At 36.0% G+C, this 15886-nt stretch overlaps 1 protein-coding gene across 6 annotated transcripts; it reads left to right on the forward strand.

The window, feature by feature from the left end:
- Window positions 1-1968: 1968 nt before the first annotated feature.
- LOC306877778 (retroviral integration site protein Fli-1 homolog) lies at window positions 1969-15712 on the forward strand. Of its 6 annotated transcripts, none has more exons than XM_079429741.1 (10): window positions 1969-2150; window positions 8214-8419; window positions 9123-9292; window positions 11979-12182; window positions 12385-12456; window positions 13413-13481; window positions 13578-13640; window positions 13734-13781; window positions 14509-14592; window positions 14726-15712. In XM_079429741.1, the coding sequence occupies exons 1-10, from the start codon at window positions 2133-2135 to the stop codon at window positions 15247-15249; spliced, it is 1458 nt and encodes a 485-aa protein (XP_079285867.1). In that variant the 5' UTR covers window positions 1969-2132; the 3' UTR covers window positions 15250-15712. The 6 variants fall into 6 exon arrangements, with proteins under 6 accessions (XP_079285867.1, XP_079285869.1, XP_079285870.1 ...); XM_079429744.1 differs by lacking the exon at window positions 1969-2150 and adding an exon at window positions 2235-2401; XM_079429740.1 differs by lacking the exon at window positions 1969-2150 and adding an exon at window positions 2279-2651.
- The last annotated feature ends 174 nt before the right edge of the window (window positions 15713-15886 follow it).

The following is a 15886-nucleotide window of genomic DNA, read 5'->3' on the forward strand; positions in this document are numbered from 1 at the left end:
TTCTGCTTGACTCAGGACCGTTATAAAAAGGCCGTGAGAGATGGGGCGTGTCCACGCGTCTCCTGAAGGAATGAGTCGTGACTGCGATTCCCTCTTTTTACTCCTCGTGACGTCAGACAGGAGTCACGACCACAGATTTGTTACCCTTCCATTCATAGAAAAGGTGTCCATGGGGAGTAGAAAAAACATCACTAGACAGGTTTGACAGACATGTCCCTTCAGACTTTTTTTTCTCTCGAACACGAGACCGTTTTCGTAAATTAAATTACAACTGTTTACTTTCAAAAATAAATGTTATTCGAAGTTCCATTTAGAATCTTTAATATCTATGGAACGCGAAAGCACATGGTTCTTTAGATTAGCCTATTCAAATGTTCTTTTTTAGAACAATATTACTAAAAATTGCTAGTGTTTCAAACTCCTAATAAATTTTAAACCAATACACTGTTTTTTTATTAGCTGGTCTATGGCTAGTCCTAATGTTACAAAGTAAAACAATTACCAACATTCTTATAATGATGATTTGACAGATCATGTTAACTTATAAAATAGGAAATCGCGTTTTCGCTTTGTCTTGCGTATAACTTGTTTTTTTTAGATCTTAGGAAACGATATAGCCTATACAAATTATACATCTTAAATCCATATTTGTCTGAAATATACTACTAATAAATTACATTAATAAATGTCTACACCTACAGGCCTAAGCTGAAACTAGAACAGTTCATGCTAATATGTTGGGGTCTACATCACTTACAGATCTAAATACATTCTTATAAAGTGACGAGAGGAGAAATGTTCAAACTGGAAGTTAGAAATAAGATCAATCAGAACAAGCTACTTTGACTTTAATGGAGTTCGTATCTTTAAAAGCCATTCAAGAGAACAATGGCCTGTAAAATTCCGAGTCGAGGAGGCCTGAATCACGGCGTGAGTGCTTCGGACAGATAAGACCAACCCAAGGGTCTTGTATAAACAAACACCTCAGGCCATTTTCCTCCGGCGCGCAGAAAAAAATACATCTGGAAAAAGTAAGTTGCCAAATCGTGCAAGGCTTGAGTCGTGATTGAAGGAGCCTGCTCACTGAAGAGGATACAATCAGTGTTAAATTCCCATGGCACCTCCACATGCGCACACCCTGTCTCGAAATTCAACATGAAGAGATGTTAAAAAATACTTATTTTTTTGTAGTAGGCTATAAAAACATTTAAACACTAACATCTCTTCTTGTTACTAAAATTTGTTTTCAGAATAACTAAGATTAATGATTAAACTATAAAGTAATGTTTACTGATCATCTGCTTTTATTCTTAATTAAGGACACATGGTACACAAACTATATGCGCATAACGGAACGGATTCTCTTCAGTTCCGAGAGTTTTGAAGAGCTTTTACGCAGCTGTTGATTTAGGATACTGATACCGTGTTTCACTCGCTTGTGGTTTGAGAATTCTAACTTAAGGCGCCATTTCCTGCATTTTTTTTTTGTCTTGTTTTGTTTTAAGATAAGGTAAAATGTCTATAATCAAGGTAAATAACATAAAACGTAGGCTATGTATTAATACCTGTTATGTTCTTATTCTTAAATGCTAATAAAAAAGCAAAGAAAAGGGTGAAAAAAAATATAGGGCCACCATAAAATTGCAATAAGTGGTAAAAATAAGGATTAAGGTAAAATGTTTACATAGCTTACAAATCAAGGTTGCAGATCTTCGTTTAATAGATTTTCACCGCAAATAAAGAATTTTTACAAATTGTTCTATATTGTTCTTAAATGGAAAAAGTAAATTAGTTCAATTGCAAAACCTCATTATAATCAGAGAATTTTAAGCAGGAGGTTTTGGCTTAACAAATATTCCGAGGAGTTAGTGCAATAAGAGTTCACCAATAAGGAACAGAGCTAGATGCTTTTGTGTGACTTCACTTCCCAATTTTAGAAAGGAGAGCTCAAAAGAAAAAAAAACCGTTGCCATCCGGTTATGGTCTAAGCGAAAATAGTATGGTTTGCGCCGATGACTAAATGCGCCTGTGCACAGAAGTCGATGCGTTCCAGCTGGGTAATCAAAGTACCTGGGTTTATATAGCTTAAGTTTACCAAAGTATTTTCTTCATGAACGCCACAGAAATCTGCAATGGACTGTACTATTAAGGTAGGCGTTTGATCTGGTTTATTGTCTGTTCTGAAAATGAGTAGCGAGTGCGCAACCACCCACACGGTTAGCGCGTCTACTGGTGAGAGAGGCAAGGCGGTGATGCAGGTCCCCACTCTTTCCTTCTTGTACAAAATTTCCTCTTCCTTCCCGTTCGTGGTTGAATGTCGGCTCTTTAATAACACAAGAAACCGCTACAACATTTAGACTCAGATAAAAAACGAAATGGTGTCCACAGCGCGCGCGAGAGGGTATGCACAAATTTGTTATTCCATTTGTTTTAAAAAAAATTGAACAGTTACGTTCTGGGAGGCAAAATGACATATTTGATGATCTATCCAAGTTAGCTAAGTACATGCAGTTAACCTACTTTCTACTTATCTTATGAACGACGAAAACTCACGCAAATGCAAACTAGAGAACAATGTACCGAATTTCACATATGGCACAATTATGGCGGGGTGCTCTCGAGGCAGGTGGCTTTATGGCGCCAACAACAAGGTATACTGTGGAGACTTTAAAAATCACAAAACGAAAACATCTAGTAGTCTATTTTTTGTTTTGTATAATTTTGACTGGTTAAATCTGACATGGCACTTTGCAAGAACTTTATTAATGCATATCAACTGTGATAAACTGCATATTCTGATTTCTTTAGTTTTATTTGGATGTAACGTCATGGCAGAAAATGGTGCCAAGCAACAGTTAATATTATAATACATTAATTGTTTTATTCATGCTGAAAACATTTCAGTAAAGCTACATAATGTTGATTAAGATTAGCTAAGCGAGTGGTAGGTTAGTTAGTTAGTTAGTTAGTTAGTTATACTAGAACCTCGAATAATTTAGGGAGCTTAAACTGTAGCTACATTCATTAAAAAACAAAACGAAATAAACCAAACAAATTAATCATAAAATGACTAACATCGCTAAAATCCCAGTCATTATCTGCGTACTAAAATTCATTTCGATGTTATTTAAATACTGTTGTCAACTGTTTACTAGTTGTTGTCTTATAGGCTATTTGTATTATTTACATAGCCTAAATGTTTTCGGTAACACTTTATTTGAAGGTGTCCTTGTTACACGTTACATGTACTTACTATTATAATAACAATAAATCATGCATAATTACATGCAAGTAACCCTAACCATAAAAATAAGATAAATCCTAACCCTAACCATATAGTAAGGACATGTAGTTAATTAGGCTAGTATTACTCAGTAGACTTAAATGTGTAATTACACTGTAACAAGGACACCTTAAAATAAAGTGCATCCATATTTTCATCTGTATCCAAATAACACTATATTTTATTTTAAATAGTCATGGTCTTCAAACAAGCGCTCTTTAACGTGCAAGAATAATATTTCTCAAATATAGGCCTATTCTAATTTCTCACTATGTTCTTTTTTTTTATTTGGCGAACAACTTTGAATGTGACGCATTGGGGTTGTTTTTATTGTTAATTCTGCAAAAACTGTGTTGTCCTTTCATGCAATGATCACTATACATCCCCTCTGTAAACTAGAGCAGATGGGTAGCCAGTTGCATTCCTGTGTGTCGTGTTTGTAGTTATTCCATGCCTGATTTAGTTCTTGAAGGAATAATTTATAGCAAATTGCTGGGCGCTTGTCAGGTGTCGTTATCAGAGCTGAGCAGGCTTCCTGTCTCAAACCTCAGACTTTCCGCACACACTTCCGCAGTCCCTCCTCAAAAAAAAAAAAAAAGGCAACAAAGACTGACAAAACAAAATTGATTCCATAGATGTGCAATGCCAATGCATTGTTCTACATTTCAATTAAATTAGCCGGGCAATAAACTGAAGCGAATTGGAACGTGGTGCGTCTCCATGCGCTGCTGCGTCTTGTATTAACGCAGGCTCTCCTCAGAGAAGCGCCCCCATCTCCACTTGCAAGATGTTGCCGATTAAAACTTGTGAAAACCACAAGTGTTTTTGCAGATCAGAGCGCAGCTGCGTGTCTCTTTGCAAAATCAGCATGCCTTAACGTCAACTTCTGCTTTCCTTCACTCTCGCAAACTGAACATGACTAACATCATAACTGTGAAACTTCGAGCTCGAATGTGATTCATTCGCGAATTCTCGTGCGTTAAAGCTTTTAATATATCTTCAAAATTAACATTAGTACTGGTGTTATTACTATTTATATTAACATGATAATATTGATTCAATTATAGTAGATTCATTTACATAGGCACTTTATCATTTGTAATTTATTTTTATTATAGTGACAAATTTGGGTAGTAGCCTAACGAATAATTTAGCAATATAGGAGTAATTAAACGAACAAACGAAAAAATATTCCCTCAGCTTAGTTCCTGCGGTTAAATAGGCCTATCAAAGCTGTATTTTGTTTCTTAGAATGCAGTGACTGCAGTTTTATCAGTCAATAAGATACAAGCAATAGGAAAAATTGCACATTATCTCAGTGATCGGTGAGATCGAGGTTGGTTGGCACATTTTTCATTCTGTCTTGATTAGCCTATCTCTGGCGAAACAAGCAGTAGAATCACTCAACCGTGTGGAGAGGAAACTCTTGGGTTAAAAACAGACACTACAAAACAAATGTAAAAATATTTTCTAACTTTCGTTCATGACTGAAGTTGTGTCCACCATCCCCAGGTTGTGGGGTTGGTTTGCACAGTTAAATGAGAAAAAGAAAATTAGAAGAAAAACAGAAAATACAACCAAACCAAACTAATACTATTTTGCAGAAAAATGTTGTACTATTTTTTCTCTTAGTAGAGTACTATATGTGTCCACCTTTATGAATTATATATTTTTTCTGGCATCATATCTCAAACCTATAAAATTTCCATATCTATTAATTAATATTTGAAATATTTCTGCAAGTAATTTTTTTATAATTTAGTGCTAAATATACAATTATAATAACCCTGTCTTCCCTAATAATGTGCCTTAATGACAGTTATTTTTATATAGTTGTTAAATGGGTTTATATGGCAAATAGTCCAAATTAAACATTTTATAAAATGCATAAGAATACTGAGTTAATGCATTTAAGGAACTGCACAATTTGTACAGTAACAGTATTTTTTGCATGTCTGGATTCCGAATTTTACTATGATTTACACTAATTCTTCAGATAAACAAATTAGACTTCACAGCAGCGAAACCAACTAGAATATGATAAAGCCAATTGTGCTAGAGAAAGAAATATGCAGATCAGACTATGTGTCCCATATTACCCAACGTCCCATTATGATAATAAGCAAAGGGACATTTCATAACCCGATTTCATTACCAAAGATTGACCACATTGCTCTTCTGTGCTTCTTTTACTAGCATGCATCAGATTCAAACCTGCACAGCTTTAAAAATGTTCATCTAATTTCTAGATTTACCAGTGGTAATCTAGTAAATCTGTTGGATTATCACAGAATCAATTTGCAGTGAGCTCCGCCCTCTGAGGGTTATATACTGCGTGATTAGTTTCTTGTGCAAAACCTCTGAAACCTAAAAGCACCAAGGTTTTTTTTTCTGTGCTGTGTTGCTCTACCACAAGTTCTGTTGTGACAAAATGAGAATTTCTTTCACAAGACCAAATGGAGGTCTGTTGCAATTGACTTGAAAACACTGCACGAATGTCACAGGCACCCAGCGGTGCGAAGGGCGGCACAACAATAGCATGACTGTTTATGTGCATCTCTATGTGTTGTTTTTGATGTGAGATGCACATTAATCTCACTGACCTCGACTCTGACACTTTGCACACAGCATGCAGTTTATGTTTGCTAAAATACTGCATTTGGTTTCTTAGCAGAACAGCATATGAAACTCATTGAACAGGAAGTCAGTTGTGGCATTGGTGGCCAGGGTAGAGTATGTTTATGTTCATCACTTTGGAGGAGAGAGCAGTACTGTGTGTGCGGGGTTGTGGTTTAAAAGGTGCAGAATAATTTTAACTGCAGAATGAAATACCAACTGTTTCACTAGCTGCAGTTTAGCTTGCTGTAAAAAAAGAAGATGCAGAATACATCATTTATCCAACTAGCACATTTGCTTTTTGTATACGGATCCAAATGAATTGTTTTAAATAAGTGAGTGTTCAAATGGTGTTGGACAATGCAATGCAATCTTAGTGCAGGTCATCTCTCAGAGCAGCATCACATTCAGCCTCATCTGTGCCATAAATTAAGGCTGTGGATTGCACTTTATTGTTGTATGTGTATACACAAGACACTGACGCTTGCAAACGCACACAGACTAGGCAGTGAAAACGGTTTGAGTTCTCAGCTTGGCCTTGTTTTGAGCTCGCTTTCACTTCTCTACTAGAGCAGGACTTTTCATGGCCTTTATAATAGTGTGTGAGATAGCTAGAGCTATTCACAGCTAGTTCAATAGGAGAGCTAGAAATGATTCAAATTTGTGGCAGTATATTTATAGTGAATTATTACTAGCAGAAATGTAAGATATTTTAAGAGAAACCAGTAATATTGATTTGTCACTCGGTTTGGCAATTCACATTGCAACAACAAATCCATCCATCCGCAAGCCCTATAAAACTGCAAAGCTTTTTAAACTTTCAAACAAAGCAGAGTGAGGCCAACATTCATCAACAGGTTTGTCGTGACTTAGCTTTTCCAGTTAAAAATGTGTCACGTGAATTTCTTTGAATTTCACGTCACTGTAATTCTACTTCCTTGCATTCAAATTCTTATTCTGCTAGTTCAATTCAAATTCAGGCTCTCCTAATTCTGAATTATCAACACAACCCAAAGTAGTTGGTGTTTGTTTGGGCCATAAGAGAACATTCTTCCCTGGTAGTCTTGATCTGAAATCATGATATAAAATCCTTTGAACTTTATCTCATCAAAAAGCAATTTTATCTGTAAATGCCAGTCACTTCAACTAAACACCGAAACGGATTCTTGTAACAAATTCGCAAGACTTCAGGTCAGGTGAATGCACCCTACAATGCTGCCTCCTCCCTGTTTGGTGACCCTCAACAGCATTCAGAACAAATTTGTTTTTCAGCTTTAAATGACCCACATTTCTACCACTCCTCTGTTTCCTATCTCATGCCCCATGCCAAAAGGTTTCACTGCACATGGGGGCCAGATTTCCTGTGAGCCACCGAAAAAGCTCAGTGCTGACGTATTTCAGCTCTAAAGACAATACTAAAGCCCTCTAAACAAGCTCCCTGAATTCAACTATAACACAAACATTTATTCATGCACAAACACTTACATACATTTGAATGTTTAAAACATCTTTTTGAAGTTTCAAAGGGACACACCTAGACCAGAGTGCTCGAGAGCAGACTACCTTAACACAGGAAGAAAAGGCACAGATGATGTCTCAATTTCTAATTTGACTCTTGTGCCAAGTCATATCTACCTGGAAGTTGAAAAAAACGCCCTAAACGTCTATTAAACGTAGACTTATTTTTCAGTTTCAAAAATTAAAATCCCCTGTAGCTGAACAATAAGAGAGCATATAAGTAATTTTGATGCAAATTTTATAGTTTTATAAGGTTTCAGACTCTAGCTAGTATAGCTTTTTTTTTTAGTCAAACACTGAATTATTAAAGGTAATTTCTATTAGCTCTACACTGTTAAAAATAAAGGTTCCAAAATGAGGTTTTCGCAGTGATGCCACAGAAGCAGCATTTTTGGTTCTACAAAGAATCTTTTACTGAACTTTTCTAAAAAGAACCATATTTTCTTAATGTGAAGAATATTTTAATAACCTAAAAGAACCTTTTTCCACCATCAAGGACTTTTAAAGTTTTTTTATGGAGCAATAGACACCAATAAAGAACCTTTATTTTAGTGTAGTTCCTCCCTAGAGTTTTTTTATTGTCCAGATAAACCTCAAGTTCATGCTCCAAATCAGTTGCTGATTAGAAAATCATAGCATAGCGATAGTAGCGGAAACCCGTAACATCCCTGTTCTGGAATTACTGACTAAATGATTAAGTGTTATTTCTATTCTTACACTATAATTTGTTGTTCACTTAAATCAAGGACTTTAAGTGTTTTGTTTACATAACCAGTGTGTGTTGTATACTTCACAGGAAGCTCTATCGGTGGTGAGTGAAAACCAGTCCATATTCGAGTCGCCCTTCGGTGGTCCCCAGGCCATGCACATGAAGGGAGAGATCACCTCGCCTGCAGTGTTCAGACAGGGTTCTGAAGAGAGTGTAGAACCCACTGAGCCAGACTGGACCGGATCAGCCACACAGAACCCTGCAAAGAGAGCAGAACACATCAACGGAACCAGGTGGGTCAACAAACCTTGATGTCAGAAGATCCAAGTCTCCATTTATACTCTTAAAAATAAAGGTTCTTTAGTGGTATTTATGGTTCCATGAAGCAACATTTCAACGCACAAAAGGTTCTTTATACTGTAAAAAGGTTCCAAGTTTCTAAAATGTTCTTCACATTAAGAAAAAAATGGTTCTTTTGAGAACAACTGATCACTGGAAGGTTCTTTGAGGATCCAAAAATGGTTCTTCAAAGGTATCACTGTGAAAATCCCCTTTTGGAACCTTTATATGTAAAAGTGTAGGACTCTTTCCCTCAAAAGAAAAAAAAAGAAATTGTCAATCATTTACATACCTTTATATCATTCCAACTCCATATGGCTTTCTTTCTTCTGTGGAACACAAACGGAGAAGTTTCACAGAATGTCCAAGCGGCTCTTTTCCACACAACGCAGTGACCACATGCCGTTAAGCACCAAGAAAAGCACCATCAAATTAGTCAATACAGGTCATACGTGACAAGCATTGTGAAATATAATCTCATTCACAACTCACCATATTGCATTACATGTAAGAAACCAGTGACATTTAGTATCACTGATCAAACCTGTCGATATGCATTTCCAGGAGACATCTGAATTTTCAATATCATAACCGTGAGCATTTAGAACCAAAACATTTGAGCTCTCCATTTCTTATTTTCTCTCATGCATGCCACAGCCGTGAGTCCCCAGTGGACTGCAGTGTGACTAAAAGGACCCGACACATGAGTAACAGTGATGGGGGACCGTTGGCCTACCAGGCCTCTTACCCAGAGCCACGGAGCAGCCCACAGACTGCCACCCCACCCAGCAGCACCACAGAGGAGAAGAGGGTCATTGTACCAGCGGGTGAGATCTGTAGTAAAAGTGATCAAATGTTTCACTGTTGTTTATACAGAAAAGTAAAATCTGATTGTTTTTGTTTTTTTGTATTAACACGAAAATGCATTTAAACTTTTTATTTTTGTAATGAGATATACTGTATGCAACATACACTGAGAAATTACTCAGTTTATTCAGCACAGATGCATTCATTCAATCAAAAGTGACAGTAAAGACATATATAACAAAACATTTATTTTATATTTGTTTCTATTCATCAAAGAATCCTGAAAAAAATCTGTGTATTAGAATGATTTCTGAAGAATCATGTGACATTAAATACTGAAATAATGGCTGCTGAAAATTTAATGACAATCAGAAATGTTGCCTTGGCAACTAAATTAAAAGTACTTAAACTAAAAATATTAAATTAAAAGCCAATTCAATATATGAATAAATACACAACAGTATATAGATACTTAACACCTGTTGACTGTAATGTTGCCTCGTAAAAAGGGAAGCAGTTTAGCACCTGACAGATTTAGTCTGCAGTTGACCAATTTCTAAAACGAGAGGATGTATAGATGTCTAAAAGATGTGTGGTAATTATGCAGTGGCCACAGGCTCTTGCATCATTTAGGAACTTGTGCTTTGTGGGAAAAAAGGCTAGTTTGCAATACAAGCATTGTAAAAGAAGAAGAAAAAAAAAAGAAACACTGATGTGCTTCCTTCTGGTAGATCCCAGTAACCCAGCAGACTAAACTACAAATGACTGCACAGATTCCAACAGAGATAATCACTCTTTACTCCCAAACCAATTAGGAAGTTGAGTTATCTTCAGTGAGGCGTTTTGAAGGTCGTCGTAACATTATTAAAAGGGCAGAGCGGTGGAGTCTCTCCATGCATTGTGCGACAGTGAGTGTATAGGATACCTCCACATGAGTCACCCAGACCAAACAATTATAATGCTCATAATTCTCGGATATGGCGTCATATTTCAAGGACAAATAAGAGAGTATGATGGCTTACAACAGGAGGTCTATAATATGTGGAGAAACATTTCCGATAGCATTCCCATTCATCTCAATGCAGCTGAGCTGTGACGTAAAAAAGGCAGAGAAAAATCCTCTAAAAAAATAAACCAGGCAATGGTTAAATTATTTATATTATATAATATATATAACAATATTCAAATATCAAATAAACAATGACAATGATCGATAACATACGTACATGCACACACATATGTAATAAAAACATATATAAAGAAGGGCTTTTACAGGTTTTATGTATGTGTGTGTGTGTATAAAAGCCCTTCTTTATATATGTTTTTATTACATGTGTGTTTTATTACGGATGTATATCCACATGCTTAGGGGGGTTTGTTAAAAGTCAATGGGAGCATGGGAGACGAGAGAGAAGCAGATTTTGTAATTTTGGCGTGTTTTTTTTTTTTTTTTTTTAACTACAAATTTATTTCTTATCTAATATTTTGAGGAGACACTGCCTCCCTTGCCTCCTCGGAAAATACGTCTCTGATAATATGTGACCCTGGACCACAAAACCAGTCATAAGTGTCAATTTTTTCGAAATTGAGATTTCTACATCATCTGAAAGCAGAATAAATAAACTTTCCATTGATGTATGGTTTGTTAGGATCGGACAATATTTGGCTGAGATACAACTATTTGAAAATCTGGATTAAATTAAATTTGAAAAAATTTAAATACTGAGAAAATCACCTTTAAAGTTGTCCAAATGAAGTTCTTAGTAATGTATATTACTAATCAAAAATTAAGTTGATATATTAACAGTAGGAAATTAACAAAATATCTTCATGGAACATGATCTTGTATCGACGATAGCCAGAGATATTGTCAAAAACATCAATTACTGGCAATCTTAAGAGGATTTGGCATTTCCAATTAATGTAGGCATGTTACATTCTTATTTTTATTAGGCCTATTATTATTATTATTATTATTATTATTATTATTATGAAGTTACTTTTATTATTAAATTAAAAGTACAATTAATTTTAACGCATAACTGATGCGCTGCGAGGATAAGATTATAGGCTATATTTAGGCTACTCCTCAATTAAAATATTTTTTAAAAAGGCTATAGGCTACCTACAATGAATTATAGTCCTATAATTCAAATATTAACACTGCAGTCATCAATAAAAATCAATGAAATAAAAATCTTTTATTTCAAGCACCGACTTTCAAAAACAACCTGTTTAACACGAAATACATCTTTTTTTTCAGTATGTGTGGACCACAAGAGGAATATAAAGGAAACAAATGAAAACAGCTATAGGCTATACCATTATCAGCATGTTGAAGTAGATTCGTCTCTGAGAGAATAAGCGGAGTCAGATTCAAAAGCTCCGTCATTACGTTTTTACTTTCACTTTCTATTCGAATCGTGAATTTTGTGAACCATTACACCCCAAATAAAAAAATTAAAAAAATATATATATATATACACACACACACACACACACACGCATACATACACCAAACCATGACCCCTTGACCCAAAACCCTTACTGATGTACAAAAAGATGTATCAGCACTATCTTACTGAGATTAAGAGCAGTAACAGAGAGTGCACTGACTTTTTTGTACATCATGTTTGAACTCTGATAAGTCCTGTCACAGCTGAAGCACTTGTTCCTCATTTTTTTCTTGCTTCTGTCCTGTTTTAGACCCAGAAGTATGGACACAAGACCATGTGAGGCAGTGGGTAGAGTGGGCAATAAAGGAATATAGCCTATCCGATGTGGACGGGTCTCTCTTCCATACCCTGGATGGAAAAGCGCTCTGCAAAATGACCAAAGAGGACATGATGCGTCTCACTACTGCATACAATACAGACATCCTGCTCTCCCATCTAAACTACCTCCGGGAGAGTAAGGAACTTCGCCCGTTACTCCATATGAATAAGCCATTACTAATTGTTAATTTGGTCAAGAAAACATCAGGAAAAATTATAAAGCGACTTTAATCATTTCAATTTATAAATGCATTGTTAGTACATTGTGGAAAACGTTGTGCCTATTTATATATACAGTAAATTAAGAGGGCTTGTTTTCTTTACTATGGTTTACTCAGGTAGCCCCACTTTTTCCTACCCCGCAACCCCTACCAATACACAACCACAGCCTAGACTACAGGTTAAAGCTGGTAAGTCAAACTTTTTACTTCTATTTATAAGATAAAAGTTCTTCTGACTGTTTCTGATAGGATGAGCTGAATTAGCAACTTCTGTCTGAATGTACAGCACATTTTATATTATTGCACCAAAATGAGACGTTTCTTGTAACTGTAATGATCATAAAGTTATTCCAGTGAACTATAGGAAAGTGTGTGCCTAATAATACTCTTCTTATTAATTTTAATCAACGCAACTACTTACTAAACACGTATTGGATCATAATGCGGTTTCCGCCCGATGATAAGTCACATGGTTATTTTTAGCTTTACTAAAATTCTTAAAGGGGTAGTTCACCCTAAAAGATATTTTTAAGAATATTGGTAACCAAACAGTTGCCGGTTGCCATAAATTTCCATTGTATTTTTCCATACTACAACTTGAGGCTGAGTAAATGAGAGAATACATTTTTTGGGTGAACTATTCCTTTAAATCTCCCATTATACAGCCATAGAATAAAAAAATACCGGAAATATTTTCTTACTCCAATAAGTCATTGTACTGATATAATGCCAATGGCTAAGATTGAGTCTAGAGAGGTCCTATGAGGACTGTAGTGTGTTTCTTCAATGAATTTTGCCCCAAGTGTTGCAAAGTTTCTGAATCGTTGCACTTTCAGACAGGAAACAGCTGCATCAGGACAGGAAGTAAGGGGTGTAGAGCTCAGGTTAGGATACAATTGACTATTCTGTGGTAAAGAGAATCAGTTAGAACAAAAGGACAATCGCCCTGAGGAATTGTGTGCCATCTTCAAGCCTTCTTACGGTTTTGCTGGTGGCTTTGTTCTGCCCTGCGTTTCTCCTTAGGGATTTTTAATGCAGTGCTTCCTTCCTTCTGCGGCTGCCCTTCTCCTTACTCTTTAAAGCCATCCTTTCCTGTAAAATCTCCCTTTTGTTAACTGCTCCTATCTGACTTTGCCTCGGCACAGAAAACAGCTTTGAGGAGATCGGCAGAAGGAACAGTTGGTCTTCAAGCGCCTTACCAGCTGTCCCAAAAGGTAGATCTACATTCACAAAAACATCATAATGTTACATAATTATATTGCATGATTAAAAAATGTAAAAAACCAAAACTCACCTCTTTAAAATCACAGGTTCTCCAATCGAACATCAGCACAACACCAGAATTACAGAGCCTCCACCAAGACTTCCACAAGGTCAACAAGTGCCCCTTTAATTTAATACTCTATGAAATTGGTTTTAATAACCTCAAAATATCTGATCAGTATTGTACATTTCCATCTTTGCAGACCCCTACCAAGCATTAGGTCCCATCAGCAGTCGTCTTGCAAATCCAGGTAAGAAGTGACTAATCAGAAAACTGTATAAGCATCATTGTCAAATTATCATCAAATGTGGCCTTTTTAGGGTATGTAATCTTTGGATGCACAGACTTTTATAATTAAATAATAAATGTGATTAGACCATATATGTGTTCAGTTATATCAGTTATATGATAACTGAATAACTGAATTCCTGTTGTTAATATAATCTGGACATTAAACATGCCTAAGGCTAAATAAAATAATATTTTCATTACAATTAAATAACTTAAATACCATACATTTATCATGAAAAAGTTTGGGGTCAGTTAGATTATTTTTTAAAGAAACTAGTACTTTTATTACCACAATATATAAAATAAGCACCAAATATTAATAATAATAATATAAGCATCAAATCATCCATTTCTGAAGGATCATGTGACACTGACGACTGGAGTAATGGCTGCTGAATAATTCAGCTTTGCCATCACAGAAATAAAATTACATTTTAAAAATGTATTTCAATAGAAAACCAATATTTTAAATTGTAATATTTCAAAATGTGTTACTGTATTTATTGTATTTCTGATCAAACAAATACAGCTTTGGTGTGCATAAAAAAAGAAAAGAAAAAAAAAAACACTTACTAACCCCAAACAAAAAGATTTGAAGGCCTGTAAAAAATAAAAATAAATCTGACCAAGTACATCATGATTAGTATGACTATTAGTATGATGTTTGCCCGACCTTCTTTACACAGAAACGAAACCATTCCACACCAAGACCCGACAGACCAAACACAATTCTAACAACCTGCCCGTCACCAGCACTGAAAGGACTGTGGGTAGGTGTCTGACCGACCCACATTCTGTTTCTGTGTACAAAATACATTAAAAAGGTCACATTTGGAGAAAATAACCTGCCTTAAAAAGCCCTTCCATCCGCTGCTAAAAATTTGACACTTTATTTTCACACAGGCTCTGGTCAGATCCAGCTGTGGCAGTTCTTGTTGGAGCTGCTGTCTGACAGCAACAATGCCGCCATCATCACCTGGGAGGGCACTAACGGTGAATTCAAGATGACCGACCCAGACGAGGTAGCCAAGCGCTGGGGGGAGCGAAAGAGCAAGCCTAACATGAACTATGACAAGCTCAGCCGGGCCCTCCGCTACTACTATGACAAGAACATCATGACCAAGGTGCATGGCAAACGCTATGCATACAAATTTGATTTCCAGGGTATCTCCCAAGCCCACCAAAACCATCCTCCAGAAGGGAGCGTGCTCAAATTCCAGGCCGAAGTGCCGTATGTGCAAAGCTACCACAGCCACCAGCCAAAAATGAACTTCATGAGCACTCATTCAACCCCTATGCCTGTTTCCACTGGGAATTTCTTTGGGCCTCCAGCCACCTACTGGAACTCTGCAACAGGAGTGGTCTATCCCAGCTCACCCATGCCACGACATCCCAGCACTCACTCTCATTTGAACTCTTATTACTAAAGTCTAATTATAAAGCCCTGGATTTCATATGACAACAGAGTATAACAAAACAGCAACAACAAAATGACTTTTCGGGGATCTTCATCCAATGCAAAAACCTTTGTAGCAATACCAAACATCAAGTTCTCCACATCACTGCATTTTTTTGTACAGTATATAAACGCATATCAAACAAAGCTGTACGTCTTCTGAGTTAAATTGTAAATAGGTCTTGCATGTTTCATATAAGGCATTGAAAACACTGCTCTGACATTCCCCAAAAGCATGCATACTCATTTCTGTTTTAAAATGTAATATTCCTTTGTAAGCATGTGCTTTGTACAGTCTTTTTTTTTATATCAAATAACATCACTCCCCTAAGTGTAACATTATATTTCAAACCAATAAAACATGTAGCTCACTTAATGCATCTGTGAATTTTATTACTGTCCTTTTTTAAAAAACAAATTAAATAGACATTACCAACAATCTATCCATTACAAAGAACATCCCTTTCAAAATGTTTGTGCTCAACCATTTTATTTCTTAGTTTGGGGAATATAAAATAACATCTAAAGAACCTTTTTTCACTATTAAAGACCATTGTGTATTGCAGTGTAGTGTAGTGTAGTTATTGGGTGCTTTGTTATCTATTTAC

Source organism: Barbus barbus (genome assembly GCF_936440315.1).
Source record: "Barbus barbus genome assembly, chromosome: 12".
Lineage (NCBI taxonomy): Eukaryota > Metazoa > Chordata > Actinopteri > Cypriniformes > Cyprinidae > Barbus > Barbus barbus.